Source organism: Salmo salar, chromosome 05 (assembly GCF_965601325.2).
Source record: "Salmo salar chromosome 05, fSalSal1, whole genome shotgun sequence".
NCBI lineage: Eukaryota > Metazoa > Chordata > Actinopteri > Salmoniformes > Salmonidae > Salmo > Salmo salar.
This window is the reverse complement of record NC_138295.1, coordinates 33,229,694-33,254,305: the sequence shown is the minus strand read 5'-3', so window position 1 is coordinate 33,254,305 and position 24,612 is coordinate 33,229,694. Positions and strand designations below refer to the sequence as shown.

At 46.0% G+C, this 24,612-nt stretch overlaps 1 protein-coding gene across 1 annotated transcript in view; it reads right to left on the bottom strand.

The window, feature by feature from the left end:
* LOC106604679 (neuronal acetylcholine receptor subunit beta-2) overlaps positions 1-20,388 on the bottom strand; it is a 31,821-nt gene extending 11,433 nt beyond the window's left edge. Inside the window, exon 1 of the mRNA XM_014199578.3 lies at positions 19,643-20,388. Coding sequence (XP_014055053.1) covers positions 19,643-19,694 — 52 coding nt within the window. The 5' untranslated portion in view covers positions 19,695-20,388. The remainder of the gene's footprint in view (positions 1-19,642) is intronic.
* Between the last annotated feature and the right edge of the window lie 4,224 nt (positions 20,389-24,612).

Genomic DNA, 24,612 nt, shown 5'->3' with positions numbered 1-24,612 from the left:
TTCATTCTTATATGTTCTATTTTTTAGCTTGCTTTTGAAAGCAAAAGTCGAATTGACAACATTATTGACATTGTTGAATTTGATTTTCATAATAGCAAGCTAGAATGATGGTTTGGTTAGCTAAGATAGTACGTCTGTTTGTTTGGTTACCAAGGCAGCTACTGTGGCTATCTCTAGCTAGTAGCTACTAAAGTGGATGTTGTCACATTTCTACTGGCAAATAGTGGCAAATATGTTATAGCCATGGTATAAAAGGCATAACCAACTCATGGCTCTATGTGTTCTCTGGAAAATAAAGCAATTAATGGAAGGTTTGTTCCCCTCTGCTAACGCGTTGCAGAACACACCTTACACGTCATACACTATTTTCCATAGAACGCATAGCCCCTCGTTGATTATCCCTTACTTATACAACGAGTGGGTCTAATCCTGGAGGCTGATTAGTTATTCCACAAGTTACCACCAGCTAAGGCTATGATGTTGAAATGCCTATTTAGTGATCCATCTGACCGCGCAATCCACTGTCTCATCAACCAAGCCAGGCAATTTATAAACTTGATCTCCACTGTAAAAAAATAATTTAGACGTTATATCCCATTTTGTTTAGACTAGCATTTGGTTTTCAACAGTGGAGATTTCTATTAACCTTGCTGTCTGTCTTTCCGACATTTGCAACATTGTTTCAAATGTTGAAATTTGATCTCCAGACATCCAATAATGAACGTGTGGGGAGTCAGGATGAGACAGACACGCTGGCAGCTTTTCTCAACCAGTCGAAATCATGAATCATTTGCTGTCATTCCAGCTTCTGTTTGAAGTTATTGTGTTAGCTGTGTAGTTGGCTAGCTCCTCTGAACAGTGTCCTGGAAATCATGCATCATTAGCTCATTGTTATGGATGTATCCCCAAAAAATCACGAAAAAAAACAGCTTAAACAAACGCAAATGCAGCTACTTTGCTGTTATTCTGGCTGCACTGGTTGAAGGGACTGTGTTAGTCGAAGTTGGCTAGCTAACAGCAAGGGATGAGAACGTTGCAGCCATCATGGCAACGGAACATTTAGAACCAACGACTGGGTCGCGTCCATAGATTTAGAGCAAAAAGAACAAACGACTGGGCCGACTGGGCCGTCTGGGCCGTCTCTGGCAACCGAACCGATAGAACGAACGACCAGCCGGCTTGGGTAGCAACCCTAGATTTGTGTCGGGACTATATCTTGCGGAAGGATAAATTGTTTGAATAAATTAATGCAAATAACGTTTTAAATGAAAACATGTAAATCATTATTTGAATATGTTGGTAACCCTGTTGTATAAAAGTTATAATGCCCTCGAAACCGGTGTTTGGAGGATATATTGGCATGGTTTGCCGGCCCGAGATTAACAACACCCGTGCCAATATATCCTCCAAACACCGGCTTCGAGGGCTTTATCACTTAAACATACTGTATGTATATACTGTATACACACACCGTACACATTTACTCACATACACACACACGCAGTCTAAAGCCCCACAGTCCAGGGGCTACTGTATGACAGGGAGCTGATGTGATGATTATCTCCAGTTAACTGGATTAGTCACATGGTTCAGATCAGCTCATTGTACCACTCACACATTCCCTTCCATTAGGATGTTCTCACCCATGTAATGCACTCCAAACGATGGCAACAGGGGTAAACTGAATGGCTTTCAGAGCCTCCACTGTAGCAGACACTATTATCCAGAGTGACTTACAGACAAACACATCACAGTCATAGGAAGCACATTATTCCTCAAATAAAGCAGCTATCAGCAAAGTCAGTGCTACTAAGAAAAGACAAGTGTGAGTGTTAGTGCAAGAAAGGCAATGGTGTTAGTAGCCTATACAGTGCTATCAGAAAGTATTCAGACCCCTTGACTTTTTCCACATTTTGCTACGTTACAGCCTTATTCTAAAATGGATTAAATAAAGAACTGTCCTCATCAATCTGCACACAATACCCCATAATGACAAAGCGAAACAGGTTTTTAGAAATGTTAAATTAACAACAGAAATACGTTATTTACATAAGTATTCAGACCCTCTGCTATGAGACTCGAAATTGATCTCAGGTGCATCCTGTTTCCATTCATCATCCTTGAGATGTTTCTACAAATTTGGTAAATTCTATTGATGGACATGGTTTGGAAAGGCACACGCCTTTCTATATAAGGTCCCACAGTTGACAGTGAGTGTCAGAGCAAAAACCAAGCCATGAGGTCGAAGGAATTGTCCGTAGAGCTCAGAGACAGGATTGTGTCGAGGCACAGATCAGGGGAAGGGTACCAGAATATTTCTGCGGCATTGAAGGTCCACAAAAACACAGTGGCTTCCATCATTCTTAAATGGAAGATGTTTGGAACCACCAAGACTTTTCCTAGAGCTGGCTGCCCGGCCAAACTGAGCAATCGGGAGAGAAGGGCCTTGGTCAGGGAGGTGACCAAGAACCCGATGGTCACTCTGACAGAAATCCAGAGTTCCTCTGTGGAGATGGGAGAACCTTCCAGAAGGACAACCATCTCTGCAGCACTCCAACAATCAGGCCTTCATGGTAGTGGCCAGACAGAAGCCACTCCTCAGTAAAAGGGACATGACGGCCCGCTTGGAGTTTGCCAAAAGGCACCTAAAGTCTCCCAGACCATTAGAAACAAGATTCTCTGGTCTGATGAAACAGCGCCATACGGTAAAGCATGGTGGTGGCAGCATCATGCTATGGGGATGTTTTTCAGCGGCAGGGACTGGGAGACTAGTCAGGATCGAGGGAAAGATGAAAGGAGCAATGTACAGAGAGATCCTTGATGAAAACCTGCTCCAGAGGGCTCAGGACCTCAGACTGGGGTGAAGGTTCACCTTACAACAGATCAACGACCCTAAGCACAGAAGCAAGACAACGCAGAGGTGGCTTCAGGATAAATCTCTGAATGTCCTTGAGTGGCCTAGCCAGAGCCCGGACTTGAACCCGCTCGATCATCTCTGGAGAGACCTGAAAATAGCTGTGCAGCGAAGCTCCCCATCCAACCTGACAGAGCTTGAGAAGATCTGCCTGGAAGAATGGAAGAAACTCCCCAAATACATGTGTGCCAAGCTTGTAGCGTCATACCCAAGAAGGCTCGAGGTTGTAATCACTTTCAAAGGTGCTTCAACAAAGTAAAGGGTCTGAATACTTATGTAAATGTGACATTATCTTTTTTTTTAAATAAGAACATTTGCAAACACTTCTAAAAACCTGTTTTTGATTTGTCATTTTGGGGTATTGTGTGTAGATTTGCAGGAACATCATTCAGGACAAAAACATGTTAAGCTTTTATCCATTTAGATAAGTGAGTGGTGGTGGTTAGTAACATACATACTATAGACGTTCAAGGAGTGACGTAGGTTGTCTGGCTGGTTAGCTATTCTCAGGAAGAATGTCACCTGAAGGTCAGGCACCTCAGATGCCACACTGATGAACCCCCACTCACTGAGACCCGCATCACTATTATGTCCCAAAGTGGCACCCTATTCCCTATATAGTGCACTACTTTTGACCAGGGCCTATAGGGATCAATCAGGGGCCATTTGTGATGCAGCCCACCTCTCATCCAGACCACACATCAAATCCTTGACTCTTACACACATATAGGTTTGTAGTCTACCTCTAAACAGGACACACAGCTCTCTAACCCAGAACAGGACACACAGCTCTCTAACCCAGAACAGGACACACAGCTCTCTAACCCAGAACAGGACACACAGCTCTCTAACCCAGAACAGGACACACAGCTCTCTAACCCAGAACAGGACACACAGCTCTCTAACCCAGAACAGGACACACAGCTCTCTAACCCAGAACAGGACACACAGCTCTCTAACCCAGAACAGGACACACAGCTCTCTAACCCAGAACAGGACACACAGCTCTCTAACCCAGAACAGGACACATAGCCCTGTAACCCAGAACAGGACACACTGCTCTCTAACCCAGAACAGGACACACTGCTCTCTAACACTGATCATTCTTATAATCCTATGGGCGCTCTTGACTCTACTTCAAAGATCTACTGGCTTACAAAATGATTGACAGAAGTGGGAGTATGTAAGATTTACACTGTAAGTCTTCATTTTGAGAGGCAGAGGCGTGGCAAAGCAGAAACAGAGACAGACAAAGAGCATGAGTACTTTGTTTCAGACCAATGCATAATATCCCTCTCCTCCTCTTCCTCCTCTTCCTCCCACCCACTGCACTCTAACTGCTTCAATAATTAATCTGAACTCAAATAAAAACAGCATCATCTCACATGCAGAAAGCCTGAAACACAATCAAAGGTTATACTCTGACGCTTTTATTTCCAACCGGGCAAAACAACAACAGTCTCTTCCGCAATGCACAAACACACTTGATTAGACTTCAGACAAATGCTCAGAGCAACATATTTTGGTTTCTTATGGGAAAAGACACCATCTAACACATATTCTACTTCTTCACGGGCAGAAGTATCCAGTCAGTAAATTATTTAATGACCCACCATCTACAGTATGGTGGCCTTGCCTTGTCATGGCCAACTACTTCCGCTGCGTCTGCCTCTGCCCTGCCCCTATATCTCCCAGCATTCAACTGGTTTAGCTATGTACTGCAGCAGCACCCTATGGGACAATAAAAGGCCGCTTTAAAATGTGCACTCTACCACTCATCTCCTTGGCTTTCGAGACTCTCCAGGGGGTGACGATCTTCTCAAAGTTGGACCTTTGGAACGCCTACCCTCTGGTTCGGATATGGGAAGGAGACAAATAGAAGACATTTTTTAACACGGCTAGCGGGCACTACGAGTACCTTGTTATGCCATTTGGACTGACCAACACTCCCGCAGTGTTCCGGGCCCTGGTCAACGATGTGGTCTGTGACATGTTGAAACGGTTCGTGTTTGTCTACCTTGACGACATCCTCGTTTTTCCTGGTCAGCTCAAGAACATGGCCTTCACGTCCGACAGATCATTCAACATCTCCTGGAGAACCAGCTTTTTGTTAAAGCAAAAAAGTGTGAATTCCATCGCTCCACCATCTCCTTCCTAGGGTACGTCATTGCTGCTGGAAATATTCCGATGGACTCTGACAAGGTGAGAGCGGTGGTAAATTGGCCTCAACCCACATCCAGAGTTGCAGCTTCAACATTTCCTGGGATTTGCTCATTTCTACCACCACTTCATCCGGGGTTACAGCACCCTAGCTTCCTCCCTCTCAGCACTCACCTCTCCCAAGGTTCCATTCACGTGGTCTCCAGCAGCTGACCGGGCATTCTTGGAACCTCAAGCATCGGTTCACTACAGCTCCCATCTTAATCCATCTGGACCCGTCCCGTCAGTTTGTGGTGGAAGTCGACGCCTCGGACATCTGAGTTGGGTCCGTCCTGTCCCAGCGTTCTGCCCAGGACCAAAAGCTGCATCCCTGCGCATTCCTTTCCCATTGTCTTAACCCCGCTGAGAGGAACTACGACATGGGCAATCGAGAACTACTCGCAGTGAAGATGGCGTTGGAGGAGTGGAGGCGCTGGTTGGAGGGGGTGGAACATCCATTCATATTGTGGTCTGATCACAAGAACCGGGAATGTCTGCACTGCCAAGCGCCTCAACTCTAGGCAAGCTCGATGGGCCCTGCTATTCACTCGGTTCAACTTTACTATCTCCTACCGCCCGGGGTCCAAGAATGTGAAGCCTGATGCGCTGTCACGCCTCTATAGCCCCGCTGCCACACCGTCGGACCCCGAGACCATCCTCCCTATCTCTTGTCTTGCGGCTGCACTCAACTGGTTCCTGACGTCTCCGCCTTTGTTGCCACCTGCACTGTGTGTGCTCAGAATTTGACCCCGCGGCAAGCTCCGGCTGCCTTCCTTCAACTACTCCCTGTTCCTCACCGCCCCTGGTCTCATATATCCCTGGACTTCGTCACTGCTCTCCCTCCATCAGATGGCAACACCACTATCCTTACGGTGGTAGATAGGTTTTCCAAGGCCGCCCATTTCATTCCCCTTCCCAAGTTACCCTCAGCCAAGGAGACGGCCCAGCTCATGGTGCAGCACGTCTTCCGGTAGACATGGTCTCCGATCGCGGTCCTCAGTTCTCGTCCCGGTTCTGGAAGGTGTTCTGCACCCTCATTGGGTCGTCAACCCCAGTCAAACGGCCAGTCAGAGCGAGCCAATCTTGGCGATGGCTCTTTGCTCCCTTGTTTCCGCCAACCCCACCACCTGGAGCCAGCAACTCGTATGGGTGGAATATGCTCGCAACACCCATCCCTGCTCGGCCACTGGTCTCCGCCTTTCGAGTGTTCCATGGGATATCAGCCACCACTCTTTCCTGAGCAAGAGGAAGAGGTCAGCATACCCTCGGCCCAGATGTTCGTCCGCCACTGTCGCCGTACCTGGAAGAGAGCCCAGTCCGCACTTCTCAAGACCACCTCCAGTTATCGGCAACAGGCAAGCCCCCACCGGACCCCCGCTCCCCGCTATAGTCTTGGGCAGAGGGTACGGCTGTCCACTCGGGATCTGCCCCTCCGGGTGGAGTCCTGTAAATTTTCCCCATCTTCAAGATTCTTAGCCCTTCTGCTGTTCGTCTTCTATTGCCCCACACCCTCCGTATACATCCCACTTTTCATGTCTCTAGGATCAAACCTCTGTCTCACAGCCCTTTGTCTCCTGTTTCCAGCTTGCCCTGAGCCTGCCTGTTGTCCTGCACTTGTCGGACTCTGACCTGGTTACGAACCTCTGCCTGTCCTCGACCTGCCCTTTGCCTGCCCCCCATGTTATAATAAATTATCTGTGAACTGAACCATCAACATCCTGTGTGTGCGTCTGGGTCATATCCTGAGTTGTGATAATGAAGGCCTGATTCACACAGTCTCCTCTGAACAGTTGATGTTGAGATGTGTCTGTTGCTTGAACTCTGTGAAGCATTTATTTGGCCTGCAATCTGAGTCGCAGTTAACTCTAATGAACTTGTCCTCTGCAGCAGAAGTAACTCTGGGTCTTCCTTTCCTGTGGCGGTGCTCATGAGAGCCAGTTTCAACATAGCGCTTGATGGTTTTTGCAACTGCACTTTAAGCAACTTTTCTGGATTCACCTTTCTGTCTTAAAGTAATGATGGACTGTCATTTCGCTTATTTGAGCTGTTCTTGCCATAATATGGACTTGGTATTTTACTAAATAGGGCAATGTTCTGTATAACACCCCTACCTTGTCACAACACAACTGATTGGCTCAAATGAAATAAGAAGGAAAGAAATTCCACAAATTAACTTTTAACAATGCATACCTGTTAATTCAAATGCGTTCCAGGTGACTACCTTATGAAGCTGGTTGAGAGAATGTCAAGAGTGGGCAAAGCTGCCATCAAGGTAAAGGGTGGCTACTTTAAAGAATCTCAAATATAAAATACATTTTGATTTGTTTAACACTTTTTTGGTTACTACAGGATTCTATATGTGTTATTTCATAGTTTTGATGATTCACTATTATTCTACAATGTAGAAAATAGTAAAAAATTAAGAAAAACCCTTGAATGAGTAGGTGTGTCCAAACTTTTGACTGGTACTGTAAGTGGGTCTGGTTATGATAGCTCAGATACTGTAGCTGTAGCTGCCTATGGTGGTCTATGTTGGTTAATCTTGTGTTTTGGGTGTGTTTTGTCTTCTCTGACAGTTAACCTTGTGTTTTGGGTGTGTTTTGTCTTCTCTGACTGTTAACCTTGTGTTGTGTGTGTGATTTGGCTGCTCTGACTGTTAACCTTGTTTTGTGGGTGTGTTTTGGCTGATCTAACCGTTAACCTTGTGTTTTGGGTGTGTTTTGGCTGCTCTGAATGTTAACATTATGATTTGGCTGATCTGACTGTTAACCTTGTGTTGTGGGTGTGATTTGTCTGCTCTGACCATGATTCTTGTGAAGGTGATAATTGTGTTGACTGGGATCATTGCCATAACTATACAGTTTGTAAATTTCCTGCGCTGGCTATCCTAGGCTGTGGTAGGTTGTGTTGTTGTTGTTGTTGGTGGTGGTGGTGGTGGTGGTGGTGGTGGTGTGTGTGTGTGTGTGTGTGTGCTCTGCTCCCAGTCTCAGCTGTGACAGCAGCACTTGTGTTGCAGGCGACATTACACTCCCACGCTGAGCATAACTATGCCCTCCTCCAGCCTCCTTATCTCCTCTCTTCCCCTCACCCCCCCTCCTCTCCTCTCCTCTCCTCTCCTCTCTTCCCTTGCTCTCTCATCCCTCATCTCCTTTATTCCCTTGTTCTCATCTCCCCTCTCTTTCCTCTCGCTTCCTCTCCTCTTCCCTTTCCCTCCCCTGCTCCGCTCTCCTCTCCAGCGACAGTAACAGGTTACAAGTGCAGGTCGAGCGGAGTCGAAGGCAGGAGAGGGAGACTGGTTTTCTCCTGTTCTCTTCTCCCTGTGTGTCATTCTCACATCAACCAATGTGGCCTGGAGCAGGAGAGGCAGCGGAGCCTGGTTTCTAAAGCCATCTGATTCAACTCCTGCTGCTGGCTCTCACAGAACGTCATCTACATAAGAGACCCCTCGACTTCTCTCTCTCTTTCTTTTTCTCTCTTTCTATCTTTCTGTCTATCCCTTTCAAACACTGACCAAAATCCCAATCATTTACCATGCCTGCTTTTTTATACCAGCTTTTTGGTGTATTTGAAAGGGGTAGGCGGTAAAAAAAACATTGTAAATTAAAAGCCACCTAAAGACCTGGTCATGATTCCTGGATTTTCACAGACCCTGTAACCAAAATACAGGTATCGGGTCCGTGCGACTGGTTCACTACTTTTTTGCAGGAAACTTCATTAATACTGCCGTTGTTTAACACCTCCCTCATTTTAAATGTATACAGCCCCCATGGTTTAACAACACCCCCCAACCCCTCCCAATTTTCCAGTTACCCACGGATATGTAAATAAGGGGCTGTTTGTCACGTCCTGACCAGTATAAGGGTTATTTGTTCTTGTAGTTTGGTCAGGATGTGGCAGAGGGTATTTGTTTTATGTGGTTCGGGGTGGTGTTTTTGTAGAAGGGTATTTGATTTATGTATTCCGGGGTTTTTGGGCACTGTTCTATGTTTATGTATTTCTATGTTTAGTCTAGTTAGTGCTATTTCTATGTTTAGGTTAATGGGGGGTTGGACTCTCAATTGGAGGCAGGTGCTTTCTCGTTGCCTCTGATTGAGAGTCCTATATATGGGTATGTGTTTGGTTTAGTGTTCGTGGGAGATTGTTTCTTGTTTTGCGTGTGTGAGCCTTACAAGACTGTTTTGTTGATCGTTCGTTCTTCGTTGTTTGTTATTTTGGTGTTTTCTTGGTCTAAATAAATATCAAGATGAGCATCCACATTCCTGCTGCGTTTTGGTCCTCCATTCCAGTGCGAGTTATTCCAGCCCCTCGCAGATGCCGTGCTAGAGTGGGCATCCAGCCTGGTAGGAGGATGCCTGCGCAGCGCGTCTGGTCACCGGTGCGCCTCCTAGGACCAGGCTACCCTACGCCCGCTCTACGCACAGCAACCATCAGGCCCCTGCACAGCCCAGTTCGCCCTGTACTAGCACCCCGCTCGTACAGGGCTACTAGTTCCATCCAGCCAGGACGGGTTGTGCAGGAGGTGAGATCAAGACCGCCTGTGCGCCTCCATGGCCCGGTGTTTCCAGTTCCTGTCTTTCGTGCGGACCAGGAAGTGCGAAACCCCAGTCTGGCACGTCCAGTACCAGCACCACGCACCAGGCTTCCAGTGCGTCAACCCAGTCCGACTCGGCCTGTTCCCGCTCCCCGCACTAGCCCTGAGGTGTGTGTCCCCAGGCGGATACCTCCAGTACCAGCACCACGCATCAGGCTTCCAGTGCGTCAGCCCAGCCTTGAGAGTCCGGCAACAGTGTGCAGTCCAGAGTATCCGGCAACAGTGTCCAGTCAGGAGTCGCCAGGGCTGCCCGCCAGTCAGGAGTCACCAGAGCTGCCCGCCAGTCAGGAGTCGCCAGAGCTGCCCGCCAGTCAGGAGTCGCCAGAGCTGCCCGCCAGTCAGGAGTCGCCAGAGCTGCCCGCCAGTCAGGAGTCGCCAGAGCTGCCCGCCAGTCAGGAGTCGCCAGAGCTGCCCGCCAGTCAGGAGTCGCCAGAGCTGCCCGCCAGTCAGGAGTCGCCAGAGCTGCCCGCCAGTCAGGAGTCGCCAGAGCTGCCCGCCAGTCAGGAGTCGCCGGAGCCACCCGTCTGCCCGGAGTCGCCGGAGCGGCCCGTCTGCCCGGAGATGCCGGAGCGGCCCGTCTGCCCGGATCAGCCGGAGTGGCCCGTCTGCCCGGATCAGCCGGAGTGGCCCGTCTGCCCGGATCAGCCGGAGTGGCCCGTCTGCCCGGATCAGCCGGAGTGGCCCGTCTGCCCGGATCTGCCGGAGTGGCCCGTCTGCCCGGATCTGCCGGAGTGGCCCGTCTGCCCGGATCTGCCAGAGTGGCCCGCCGCGCCGGATCTGCCAGAGTGGCCTGCCGCGCCGGATCTGCCAGAGTGGCCCGCCGCGCCGGATCTGCCAAAGGGGTCTGCCTGTGACCCGGAACCGAGGGGGTCTGCCTGTGACCCGGAACCGAGGGTGTCTGCCTGTGACCCGGAACCGAAGGGGTCTGCCTGTGACCCAGAACCGGGTGAGTCTGCCTATGACCCGGAACCAAAGGAGTCTAGGAGCAACCCGGAACTGAGTAAGTCTATTAATGATCTAGAACTAAAATTAAGTAACTGTGTTTCAAATGAGTCTGCCGACAGTGTGGAATGGAAGAGGTCTGCCTACGATCCGGAACGAGGGGAGTCTGCCTACGGCCCGAAACGGATTAGGTCGGTCTGCATTCTGGAGGACAGTAGGCCGGAAGCTGAACCACCACCTGTATAGGTTGGGGAGGGGGGGTGTAGCACAAGTGCTGTCGGTGACGGCAGCCACCCTCCCTTCCCTCCCTTTAGTTTAGGGGGATTTTTTGTTGTTGTGGTTTTGGGGTTTTTGTTTATGTATGAGGTGCATCCAGGGTCTGCACCTTTGGGGGGGGGGGGGGGGGGGGTACTGTCACGTCCTGACCAGTATAAGGGTTATTTGTCATTGTAGTTTGGTCAGGACGTGGCAGAGGGTATTTGTTTTATGTGGTTCGGGGTGGTGTTTTTGTAGAAGGGTATTTGATTTATGTATTCCGGGGTTTTTGGGCACTGTTCTATGTTTATGTATTTCTATGTTTAGTCTAGTTAGTGGTATTTCTATGTTTAAGTTAATGGGGGATTGGACTCTCAATTGGAGGCAGGTGCTTTCTCGTTGCCTCTGATTGAGAGTCCTATATATGGGTAGTTGTTTGGTTTAGTGTTCGTGGGAGATTGTTTCTTGTTTTGCGTGTGTGAGCCTTACAAGACTGTTTTGTTGATCGTTCGTTCTTCGTTGTTTGTTATTTTGGTGTTTTCTTGGTCTAAATAAATATCAAGATGAGCATCCACATTCCTGCTGCGTTTTGGTCCTCCATTCCAGACGACAACCGTGACACTGTTTGAAAGGGGGTCATATAAACATTGCATTATATTTCTTACCAGTAATATACCAAATATTCCGTCTGAAAAGGGTATAATCTCTCACTTTCTATCTCTCTCTCTCTTTCTCCCCTTTCTCTCCCTCTTGATCTCTCTATCGCGTTTTCTTCTGCTCCCTGAATATGGTCTCCAGATTATTCGTTGAGGTATTCTGCCTATTCTTTCCTAAACAGTGTTTCTGAAATATTTCAAATATCACCTCAGGAATGGACAGGATTAAGACCACAGGGATGCATTAACGATTCTCAATCAAAAAATAACACATTCAAACAAGTGATACTGTAGGACACCTACAATGTTCATTGAATCACTAGCGTTGCCTGTCAGTGAGTGTGCACATCTACACTGTAAACTTTGTCAAGTGGAAAACATTAACCTAATAATAGCCACACGTAATAGAACAAACACACAACAAAACGTAAAAGCCTTATGCAGCACCAAAGGCCCACAAACGATGTTTTTAACACAAGAGAGAGCTGATTTCCATAGCCCGCAGGGATGTGGGGGAGAGTGGGGGGTTGTGGGGGTGCAGACTGCTAAATAGTCAATTAAAGGTACCCAAAGTATCTCTGCTGACTCTATCTTGCGCTTACCCTACGCACTACATTGACACTCCCACTCAAAACCCACACACATTCACATACTGTACACTACATACGCACACAGACACTTAACACACATACTGTACGTATACCGACACAACACAAACACTCACAGACGCACACTTCTACACTCATAATTTGCTGCTGCTACTCTGTTCTTTATTTTACTCTTATTTTCTATCCTGATGCCTAGTCACTTTACCCTGCCTTCAAGTACATGTCTACCTCAAATACCTTGTACCTCTGCACAGTGATCTGGTACTGGTACGTCCTGCATAGAGCTCCATTTTTGTGTATTTTATTTTATTCCTCTTGTGTTACTATTTTATATTCGGCGCATGTGACAAATAAAATGTGACTTGATTTGCATGCGTGCAGCAAGCTAAAGACTGCTAGCATGTGATTGCCCTTCCTGCACTCCTGCGCATTGAGCAGTCCAGCATTGAGCAGCCCAGCATTGAGCAGCCCAGCATTGAGCAGTCCAGCATTGAGCAGCCCAGTATTGAGCAGCCCCAGCATTGAGCAGCTGAGCATTGAGCAGCTGAGCATTGAGCAGCCCAGCATTGAGCAGCCCAGCATTGAGCAGCCCAGTATTGAGCAGCCCCAGCATTGAGCAGCCCCAGCATTGAGCAGCCCAGCATTGAGCAGCCCCAGCATTGAGCAGCCCCAGCATTGAGCAGCCCCAGCATTGAGCAGCCCAGCATTGAGCAGCCCCAGCATTGAGCAGCCCAGCATTGAGCAGCCCCAGCATTGAGCAGCCCCAGCATTGAGCAGCCCCAGCATTGAGCAGCCCAGCATTGAGCAGCCCCAGCATTGAGCAGCCCGGCATTGAGCAGCCCCAGCATTGAGCAGCCCCAGCATTGAGCAGCCCGAGCATTGAGCAGCCCAGCATTGAGCAGCCCTGCATTGAGCAGCCAGGTAAAAAGCAAGAGATCTAGACAGAAGAAAAGACTGAGATAGAGTGCCAGACAGTGAGAACATTAAGCTAAACTCCAGTGAGGCAGTTGTCAGATTTAGCTGTTTCCAGACAGAGTGAGACGAGAGGTGACAGTGACACAGTCACACTATGTTGTCTTCCTAGACAGCTCTCAGAGGACAGGCAGAGTGTCTAGTCTACAGGTGCTCACTACACGTCCGCAGCAGGAAGATAAGCCAAGTTAGAAAAACACATTAAGCAGCCTACTGCACTGGTAGTTAGACATTTTACATCTTCATATCAACCATGTGTTACCATCCCACCTTAAAATGATGCCATGTGTCATGAGAGTTTATGTTTATGTCATTTTATCAAAAGAATGTAAGAGTTACAAACCAACTTTTCAATGCAACCTCACCTGACCTGACATGATGACCACTCTTTAGGCCTACCTGAGAATCCAAGTATCTAGTCTTGGGAGACTAGACATATGCTTTTGGTGTGACCATCTGGCGCCGGAGGAGATGGCTGCCGTTTTACGATCCACTAACCAATTGTGCTATTGTGTGTGTTTTTTCGCGTTATTTGTAAGTTATTTTGTACATAATGTTTCTGTCACCGTGTCTTATGACCAAAAAGAGCTTCTAGATATCAGGACAGCGATCACTCACCCCATACTGGAGAAAAACTTTTTCTTTAACATGTCGGACGGGAAGGATTTACTTCAGACGTCCGACAAGGCCCTCATCCCCGTCATTCGCATGAGAAAGAGACGGAGATATCAGGGACGAAGGTCTTGGTGCCTTGTAAGGATCCGATGGCGAGCGGGTAATCTCCCTTTACCATCGGTCCTATTAGCCAACGTACAATCAATGGAAAATAAAAATAGACGAACTACGATCACGTATATCCTACCAACAGGACATTAAAAACTGTAATATCTTATGTTTCACCGACATGAATAACATACAGCTGGCTGGTTTTAAGATTTATCGGCAGGATAGAACAACGGCCTCTGGTAAGACAAGGGGTGAAGGTCTATGTATATTTGTAAACAACAGCTGGTGCACGATACTTCTTCAGGCTAGGGACTATTTTTCTCAATTTCCGCCTGACTGATGTGCCCAAAGTAAACTGCCTGTTACTCAGGTCCAGAAGCCAGGATATGCATATAATTGGTACCATTGGATAGAAAACGTTGAAGTTTGTAGAAATGTTAAAATAATGTATGAGACTATAACACAATTGATATGGTAGGAGAAAATCGAAAGAAAAACCAACCAGGATTTTTGTTTTTTTGAGATCCCATGTTCTTACAATGGAAAGCTATGGGGCATATGTAATTCCAGCTCCCAGATTGCAGTTCCAATGGCTTCCACTAGATGTCAACAGTCTTTGTTCAAGGTTTCAGGCTTGTTTCTTCCCAAACGAGGAAGAACTTTGAGTTTTAGCACTGGGAGTCAGAGTTGGAAATCAGTCTGGGCGCTCGCGACGAAAAGGACATGCACCTGCTAATTTTGCTTTTCTATTGAACATACTTCTTTCCATATGAAATATTATAGTTTAATTACATTTTAGGGTACCTGAGGATTAAATAGAAGGTATTTTGACTTGTTATAACAAAGTTTAGCAGTAGCTTTTTGAATTCCTTTCTCTGCATGTTGAACGAGTGGATTACTCAAATCGATGGTGCAAACTAAACAGACTTTTTGGGATATAAAGAAGGATTTTATCTAACAAAATGACCATGCATGTTCTAGCTGGGACCCTTTGGATTGCAAATCAGAGGAAGATTTTCAAAAAGTAAGTGAATATTTAATCGCTATTTGTGATTTTATGAAGCCTGTGCTGGTTGAAAAATATTTTGATGTGGGGCGCCGTCCTCAAACAATCGCATGGCATGCTTTCGCTGTAAAGCCTATTGTAAATTGGACAATGCAGTTAGATGAACAAGACTTTAAGCTTTTAATCGATATAAGACACTTGTATGTACATAAATGTTTAATATCCATAATTTTTATGATTATTTATTTGAATTGCGCGCCCTCCAATTTCACCGGAAGTTGTCGACAGGTGTCCCGCTGGCGGGACGCCTAGCCCTAAAGAAGTCTTGAGGTTTTGCTCGCCTGAGGTAGAGTATCTCATGATGAGCTGTTTAGCAAGAGAGATTTCATCTATATTCTTCGTAGCTGTCTATTTACCACCACAAACCGATGCTGGCACTAAGACCACACTCAATGAGCTGTATACGGCCAGGAAAACGCTCATCCAGAGGCGGCGCTCCTAGTGGCCGGGGACTTTAATGCAGAGAAACTTAAATCTGTTTTATTTCATTTCTACCAGCATGTTAAATGTGAAACCAGAGGGGAAAAAAACTCTAGACCACCTTTACTCCACACACACAAAGCTCTCCATCGCCCTCCATTTGGCAAATCTGACCATAATTACATCCTCCTGATTCCTGTTTACAAGCAAAAACTAAAGCAGGAAGCACCAGTGACTCGGTCAATAAGAAAGTGGTCAGATGAACCAGATGCTAAGCTACAGGACTGTTTTGCTAGCACAGACTGGAATATGTTCAGGGATTTTTCTGATGGCATTGAGGAGTACACCACATCAGTCACTGGCTTCATCAATAAGCGCATTGATGATGTCGCCCCCACAGTGACCGTACATACATTTCCCAACCAGAAGCCATGGATTACAGGCAACATCCGCACTGAGCTAAAGGGTAGAGCTGCCTCCTTCAAGGAGCAGGACTCTAACCTGGAAGCTTAAAAGAAATCCCGCTATGCCCTACAACGAACCATCAAAGAGGTAAAGCATAAATACAGGACTAAGACTGAATCGTACTACACCGGCTCCGACGCTCGTCGGATGTGGCAGGGCTTGCAAACTATTACAGACTACAAAGGGAAGACCAGCCACGAGCTGCCCAATGACACGAGCCTACCAGATGAGCTAAATTACTTCTATGCTCGCTTCGAGGCAAGTAACACTGAAACATGCATGAGTGCATCAGATGTTCCGGACGAATGTGTGATCATGCTCTTCGTAGTCGAAGTGAGTAAGACCTTTAAACAGGTCAACATTCACAAGGCCCAGATGGATTACCAGGGCGTGTACTCCGAGCATGCCCTGACCAACTGGCAATTGTCTTCACTGATATTTTCAACCTGTCCCTGACTGACTCTGTAATACCAACATGTTTCAAGCAGGCCACCATAGTCCCTGTGCCCAAGAACACTAAGGTAACCTGCCTAAATGACTACCAACCCGTAGCACTCAGGTCTGTAGCCATGAAGTGCTTTGATAGGCTGGTCATGACTCACATCAACACCATTATCCCAGAAACCCTAGATCCACTCCAATTTGCATACCGCCCCAACAGATTCACAAAAGATACAGTCTCTATTGCACTCAACACTGCCCTTTACCACCTGGACAAAAGGAACACCTATGTGAGAATGCTATTCATTGACTACAGCTCAGCATTCAACACCATAGTGCCCTCAAAGCTCATCACTAAACTAAGGACCCTGGGACTAAACACCTCCCTCTGCAACTGGATCCTAGACTTCCTGATGGGCTGCCCCCAGGTGGTAAGGGTAAGTAACATCACATCCGCCACGCTGATCCTCAACACATGAGCCCCTCAGTGGTGCGTGCTCAGTCCCCTTCTGTACTCCCTGTTCACTCATGACTGCATGGCCAGGCACGACTCCAACATCATCATCAAGTTTGCTGATGACACAACAGTAGTAGGCCTGATCACCGACAACAATGAGACAGCCTATAGGGAGGGGGTCAGAGACCTGGCAGTGTGGTGCCAGGATAACAACCTCTCCCTCAACGTGATCAAGACTAAGGAGATGATTGTGGACTACAGGAAAAGGAGGGATGAACACGCCCCCATTCTCATCGACAGGGCTGTAGTGGAGCAGGTTGAGAGTTTCAAGTTCCTTGATGTCCACATCACCAACAAACTATCATGGTCCAAACACACTAATCAAATAAAATTTGATTTGAAATAGTATCTTTTAAAAGCCCCAGGGTGGGTTGCACCAACATGGATTAACTCTGAAACTGGGTTAAATCAAGGTTAATCTATTCATCTTGTTGCACCAAATATTAAACCTAGTTTTAAATAAATCCTAGTTAAATGAAATCCTTCCACTAATCTAAATTTAGTTTTCACGTTGAACATAGATTAATGTTAATCCTGTTGCTCAATGAATTAAAAGAAATATATAAATTTAGATTGGAGATTAATTCTAAACTGCCACTTGAGGTGGTTTAACTGATAAAATGGCAGCATATCTACTGTGGGGAGACCAAAACAATTATTTTGCAACATGCTGTAACGGGCCTGATAACGGTAACATTGTAGTGAAGTAACGTTAGCATTAACACATTATAGGCATTGATATTTACCAATTATTTATGCTTACTAAATATTGGTGGGTCAAATTGTCCATTGTCATCATAGGGGTTATGAAGAGGGGCAAACTGCTGGAGAATCATATCGCATATCTTCTGGGTGATAGGATGAATTCCCTTGAACAGAGGCCCGTCTGAAATAGCACCCGCCTCTCCTCTGCCGCATCCTTTTTGGCTTTTGATTTTAAGTTTTTCCCATCCGATTTGGGTCCCTCTTCTCTTTAATCCGTGTCGATCTATTACATTTGTCGCATAAAATGGCCCAGGTGTCTTCCTTCTTTTTTGACAGTCGTGTTGTCTGTCTTTTTATCCTCCAGTACGTTACTAAATTTCTCCATCAGCCCCGAGAATATTTTTTTTCATAAACTGAGAAATGTTGACTTCTTTGACGTGCCATGATCAGGTGGCTAGCGGACAAATAATACATTTGCTAAATAACTTTAAGTAACGACAATAATAAACAATATTGTATGCTAGCTAGCTTGGTTTATAAACTAGCTAGCTATGTTAGCTAATAAATTAGTTTTCTGTCTAGTAACTGGCAAATAACGGATTTTATTTCAAATCAGGCAACACATGAGAACCTTTCACGATGGAGTTGAAGTAGTTATAACGTTAAATTGTTATTATTTTATGAAGGAACAGAAACTTTGTGGCCTCATTTGTCAAGTAGACTAGCTACTTCATTTCAACTCATGAAATACCTCATAAATTGGTGTAACATGTCACTAATCACAGTTTAAAACCGTTAGTCATAGATTTACTGATGCAGATTAAAAATTAATTGGTGCAACACATCTCTGATTAATTACAAACCTAGATTTACAAAACCTAGATTAGCTCTAATCCTAGATTAATTTAAACCATGTTGGTACAATCCAACCCCAATGTTCACCAACAGCACAGAGTAGACTGAGCTGAAGAGCGTGACTATACTGAAATGTATCCTAATTCAGCACCATGGTCAAGGGACCCTAATTCAGCACCATGGACAGCGTCGATCAAAGGGGCCCTAGTTCAGCAGCATGGGCAGCATCAGTCAAGGGGGCCATAATTCAGCATCATGGATAGTGTCGTCAAGGGGGCCCTAATTCAGCACCATGGATAGCGTCAGTCAAGAGCAGACCAGGGCTTTTGGCAACGCTAGGTTGCTATACAGTAGCTGACCAGCTCGTGACTGACATATGCAGACTGAAAGGGCTTGATAAAGAAGGACTAGGGCCAATAAGGAAACTAAAAAGGTGACACACTGACGCACATATGTACATACCTATGCTGTAGAGATAACTCAAAATAAAATAAAACTCTTTGGGTTTGAGCCAAATTCAACTGAGGCTATTGTTCCAAATCCTGGATGGAATGGCAACTTGATGTCCTTCCTAATCATCAGCAGCAGTGGGCTTTGCGCAAACCATTAAGCACAATTAGCCATAATGAAATCATAATAGCCTAATCAAGCATGTTTAATTGGCATTTTGTGAATTCAATTAGACACAAAATGGAAATTCCCTGTCGGTTAAAAGGCTGTCATAAAATGTATATAATGTCACAAGATTTCAAAGACACGTGATGTGAGTCAGTTTTATAATTGAATAAATTCGGCCAAAAGCTTCAAACGTTAGCCTAATAAAGTTGGCTAGGCCTACTGTAGGCCTACTGTGTGAAATTCGGAGACTTCATTTATGCGTAGCGCATAACAGCCAGCGTGTATTAGTTGTGTAAAATAATGCACGTTAGTTAATCGAGGCATGTTAAAAATCACTTGCTCAACACAATCTGACGCACTGAAAACTACTTTCCCCACTGGACTATAATGTCCCGTTGAAAATATATCATGTTATCAAACCAGGGCAACAATTACAACATCACAATCACTTCCAACAGTATCATAGAAACAATTATACACATAATCCCTGTTACGCATAGCCTATATCCAGACAGGAATGAGAATATTTGTCATTATGTATCCTCTAGATCTTAAAATTCACAAGAAAGTATGATTTACTCTCCAACTGTAAGCATCATGGGCATGCAGGGTGTGTCGCGGCCGAATTACAATATCGAGAAGCCATGGTAGGCTATTGCTATATGGGCCTGTTTAAGTATAGGATTACTCACTTGCCACGGTGAGAACCAGGAGAGCGAACGCTGCTGTCACCCGGGCTGCCATCGCCGCTCGCTCCCTCCACTGCGCCCCTGAGATCCGAAAAACTTGGAGATGGACGAGTTTCCTGTTTCCCCCCTCTTTCACTGTGCAAATCAAAAATAATACCAGAGACAGCACACACCAGCGCGTAATTAGGGGTAACTTAAGGTGTCATTTTAAGTCGTTGGTATCCGACGATCCCGTTAGTTTGATAAAGGGGGAGGCTTCAAATCTCGTTACGAGGCGAGGGTTGTTGAGTCTTCCCAGATGAGGAGGCTTGTTTCTGTCACAGCGCGTCTGAGTGGGGCTACGTGTCCGATCCCCGCCAGTCATGGAACTGCCAGTGCACGGCAAACTGGGGGTGCAGAAACTGAGTCCCTAATTCCACTTGAGTATTAAAATGTTATTTTCCCCAAGATCTGGCGGCTATGAAGATGGATGGCGAGTTACGGGAGATAAGGTAATCCCGTTGATGGTAGACTGTCCAGCCATTGCCTACTGTAGATAAAATATTAAAGCGGTCGTCCTCACTTTGCGCTTGCCAGTCTGGTGCGCTCTCCGTCGGGCGGCGGAAGGTTCCGGTCTCTATCGCTCAGTTTTGATCTAGCCAACACAGTTGCTATTTGTGAAAACAAATAGGAAGCAATTACAGTAGAGATCCCCGAGGCGATCGGCTATTCTAATAGACTGCATTTACTTATTTTAATTGAATGGGGATTAATCCTTGGAAAAACACATTTTGGTTTAAAATGAAACCCCATGGGTCGCCACTCAAAAAAACTAACAAAAAAACGCTTTTAATGTCAAAAATAAAATAATAAACGTGTACTTTTCAGGCTTCACAAGCAGTCATCACCATAACACATGATCATGGCAGAGAAAAACACCTCAAGAGATTGATTGCCCATGCAGAATAACCATGCGAGCGCCATGATGCCTGATATCATAGTTATCAGCATTCAACACATTAGACCCGGGTGCACCACATGGAGCAGTCCCATCCCTAAGGCCTGAGGAGAGATGCTGGTTGGGGAGAGGTGTGCATCATGGGGCAGGGCTTTGGGTGTGGAATCATCTTCAACCCAGAGATGTCTGATAAATGAATAGTTATCTAAGAAAAATGAGCAGGTTAATATACAGTATTTACACCAGAGGTGAAACGTTTATGGGAGCTTCACTGAGGTGGATATTCAAGGGCCCAAAACGGGGTCATTTAGAGTCCTTGTTGAAAAGTTGACTCACTGTGTTCTGGTCCCAGTCTGGTTGAAAGGTCAACCCCCACTCTGGTTGAAGGTCAACCCTTACTCTGGACAAGGTCTGTATTGTAGTATATCCCAAAAGTGAATGTGGCCCTTAGCACTGAGCATAGGCCTACAGTGACACATACATATGCAATATATAATTTTACACAGAAAGATTAGGGCCACTTGACTCAAGCCAACTATGAGTGTAGTGAACACCTCTATAACACGAAGCTCAGGCCCATGCATGGCTCTGACTGTATGAGTATGCAGTATGCAGTATGCTGGATGCTGGATAGGGAAATAAGGAAATAGGTCAATGCTGAAACCATGCAAGGTATTTCATTTCATTACCTGAGAATAAACACAACTACTTCAGCCTCGCATGGCGGCCTCAGCTGGTAACCATGGGCTCCGTAATAATTACAGAGGGAGATTATGCAATTAACTCTGTGTGAACTTAATTAACGTCCCCCCCCCCTCCCCCCACCAATGCACTACACTCTGAGACCCATGCTAACTACCCAGGGATACTTCTGTAAAGTTGACAGAAGGGAAGAGGAGGGAGGGATGGAGGGTTTGGAGGGATCGAAGGAAGAGGAAGAGGGCTAGAGAAAGACGGGGGTGAATAGAGAGAGGAGGAGAGGGATGAGAGAGAAGAGACGCAGCTACCCACTCTCCTCTCATCAACTCCAACCCTAACCCCACACTTGCCAACATAACACACACATTCACAGGATAACATTATAGATATCCAGTTACCTTAACAGCAGGATATCTCAGTTCCACCTTGCCTGTTAAAATGGGTATGCCATAACAGAGCCACATCTCTGGTGATGACCTAATCAAATTAACATCCATCACCCCATACACGCCCCCCCTCGGCCCCGCTCAACCCACCCCTCAGACCAGTAGGCCTGCTGGTAAAAGCTGTGGTGTGGAGGGTGGAGGGAGGTGGAGGGCCGAGAGTGGAAGGTGGAGGGAGAGTGGAAACAGCATAAATCTAATCAGAGCTACTTAGAGCTCACTGACGGCTGTGCCAAGAGAGACTGAGACCAGGGCCCTGAGAAGAGCAGCCTCCGACGGCAAGCAAACAAACAAGCAAGCAAAAAAAAACGGAATATCCATAGCACTTTGTCCTCCTCTCTCCAAACACCGACATTAATTACACGGGATGGAAACGATGACTTTCATCCCCGGCGTGTGGCAATGACAGTTTAATAACTACTTATCCACACACCGCCTAAAGTAGTATTTCAACACCAGCGCCAACTCCTCAGTCTCGTCAACACATTCCCCACCAACCTACCCTGTCAATATCTACCTTCCTGTCTCTTGCCACACTCCTAACCCCCTAACTCACACACGTCTCCTCGCTTCAGATCACTCTTCTCCCCAGACTCCATTCCCCTTCTATCCCACGCTTCTCTACTCATTCCTTTGTCACACTGTTGGCTTGCTTGTAGGTTTGAGTTCTGTTTCTTTACCTTCAAGTGCTCATCAACCATGCCATTATGCAGGAGGCATTTCCCATTGAAATTCAGTTGGTGAAAGTGTAATATAATCAGTTCATATGACTGTGGGACATTTGTGCTCCCATATGATAGGCAGGGACAGGGATTTCCCTAATTCCAGAATGGTGGTCTGTCACAACCAGACACTGTCCTACTCTGATGACTACAACTCACCCTGATGGCTCAGTCTTTGGACGGGACCTCATACTGTCAGTCCCCCCTGCCTGACATATCCTCTACTATTGTTCTCCTCCCTCCCTCCCTCCCTCTCTCTCTCTTCTCCATCTCTCCTCTCCCTTTTCTCCATCTCCCTTCGCCCCTCTCTCTCTCTCCTCTGCATATCTCCTCCTTGCCCTCTTCTACAGTCCTCCCTACACCTCCTCCCTATAGGAGTCAACAACAGACACAGTCCTCCCTATAGAAGTCAACAACAGACACACAGTCCTCCCTATAGGAGTCAACAACAGACACACAGTCATCCTTATAGGAGTCAACAACAGACACACAGACATCCCTATAGGAGTCAACAATAGACACGCAGTCCTCCCTATAGGTGTCAACAAAAGACACACAGTCATCCCTATAGGAGTCAACAATAGACACATAGTCCTCCCTATAGGTGTCAACAACAGACACACAGTCCTCCCTATAGGATTGAACAATAGACACACAGTCCTCCCTGTAGGAGTGAACAACAGACACACAGTCCTCCTTATAGGAGTCATCAACAGACACACAGTCATCTCTATAGGAGTCAACAACAGACACACCGTCCTCCCTATAGGAGTCAACAACAGATACACCGTCCTCCCTATAGGAGTCAACAACAGACACACAGTCCTCCCCATAGGAGTCAACAACAGACACACAGTCCTCCCCATAGGAGTCAACAACAGACACACAGTCCTCCCTATAGGTGTCAAAAACAGACACACAGTTGTCATGACTGTCCTGTGAGGATCTAAATGCGTCAGATCAGCTTGGCAATGAATGACAATAACCAGGCCCTCTATCACCCTCAGACGGTTGACAGTTCACACCCTGTCATAAATTACAGGAGAAAGGGACTTTCTCTCCCCCTCCAGTATTTAACCCAAGGAATTTTCTTTGTTAACAGACTTTTCCCCGCCAAAACTCTAACACGTTCAAAAAGCGAATACTGGAACAATATTTCTAACATAAGACCGTGGGGAATGGTCAGAGATGATCTATAGAAAACTAATGTTAGATTGGTTTTTATTTTGTGATGTCATTAAAAAGCTTATGAAGGAAATACTGTAACTTGAAAGGTATTTACACTACAGGTATAAAGTCTCCATTCTTAATGTTGTATATGAAATATACAAAATGATGAACATATTTTTGTTAAGATATGAATGTGATTTTAGAAGGTATAAGAGAATCTATCTCCTGTAAACTGTGCATAGTAAGTAGCCACGCCACGATTGAGGTCAGAGAGTGTGTCAGACTGACGGAGCCGTCCCCTTTGGCCAGAGTGCATAAAAGGCTTAGTAAAGAGATTAACATGAGACCAGAAAAGCGTGGAGCGTAGCTACATGTTTGAAATGGTTGGAACTTTGAACCTCAACATGAGGTGAAGAAATAAACTCACCTCCCAGACTAGACCAGAAAGATGGCAAGCTGCAGCTCATGTCCAAAGTGTTCCGACTCCTGAATACCAACACCTGGGGGTAAACAAACTCCCCTCTCAGACAATCACTGGTACAGTTGATTAGCTGTCCTGAGTCAAATATCTAGAAAAGCGAACTCTTCAAACCAACCTATTATTCTTGTCAAATCACCATTGTACACTTGTCTCATCACCCCACTGGAACCATCGGCACGTCTGGCTAGCCTATCTTCAAATAAGCAGCTTCAGGACCGAGTGGAACAGAGTGAACTCCGTAGTTCTGTTCAGGACTTCACAATGGACAAAGACATTCACACGTAAATACATTCATGATTTATTATTCCAAACGGGTAGCGGTTTGTGTGCAAGTATATGATTACTGTGAGAATAGTTTCGGAAATGTATCGAAGAAAAGTGTATTTTTCTCTCTCTCCCTTTCCATGTTGTTGTGTAAAAAGACGCCATGTTGTGTCAGTCTGCTAGGGAACTTTGTATCATGTTTTAAGTGTGTATGTTTATTCTGTGTTATTATTTAGTTAGCTAGTAAATAAATAATT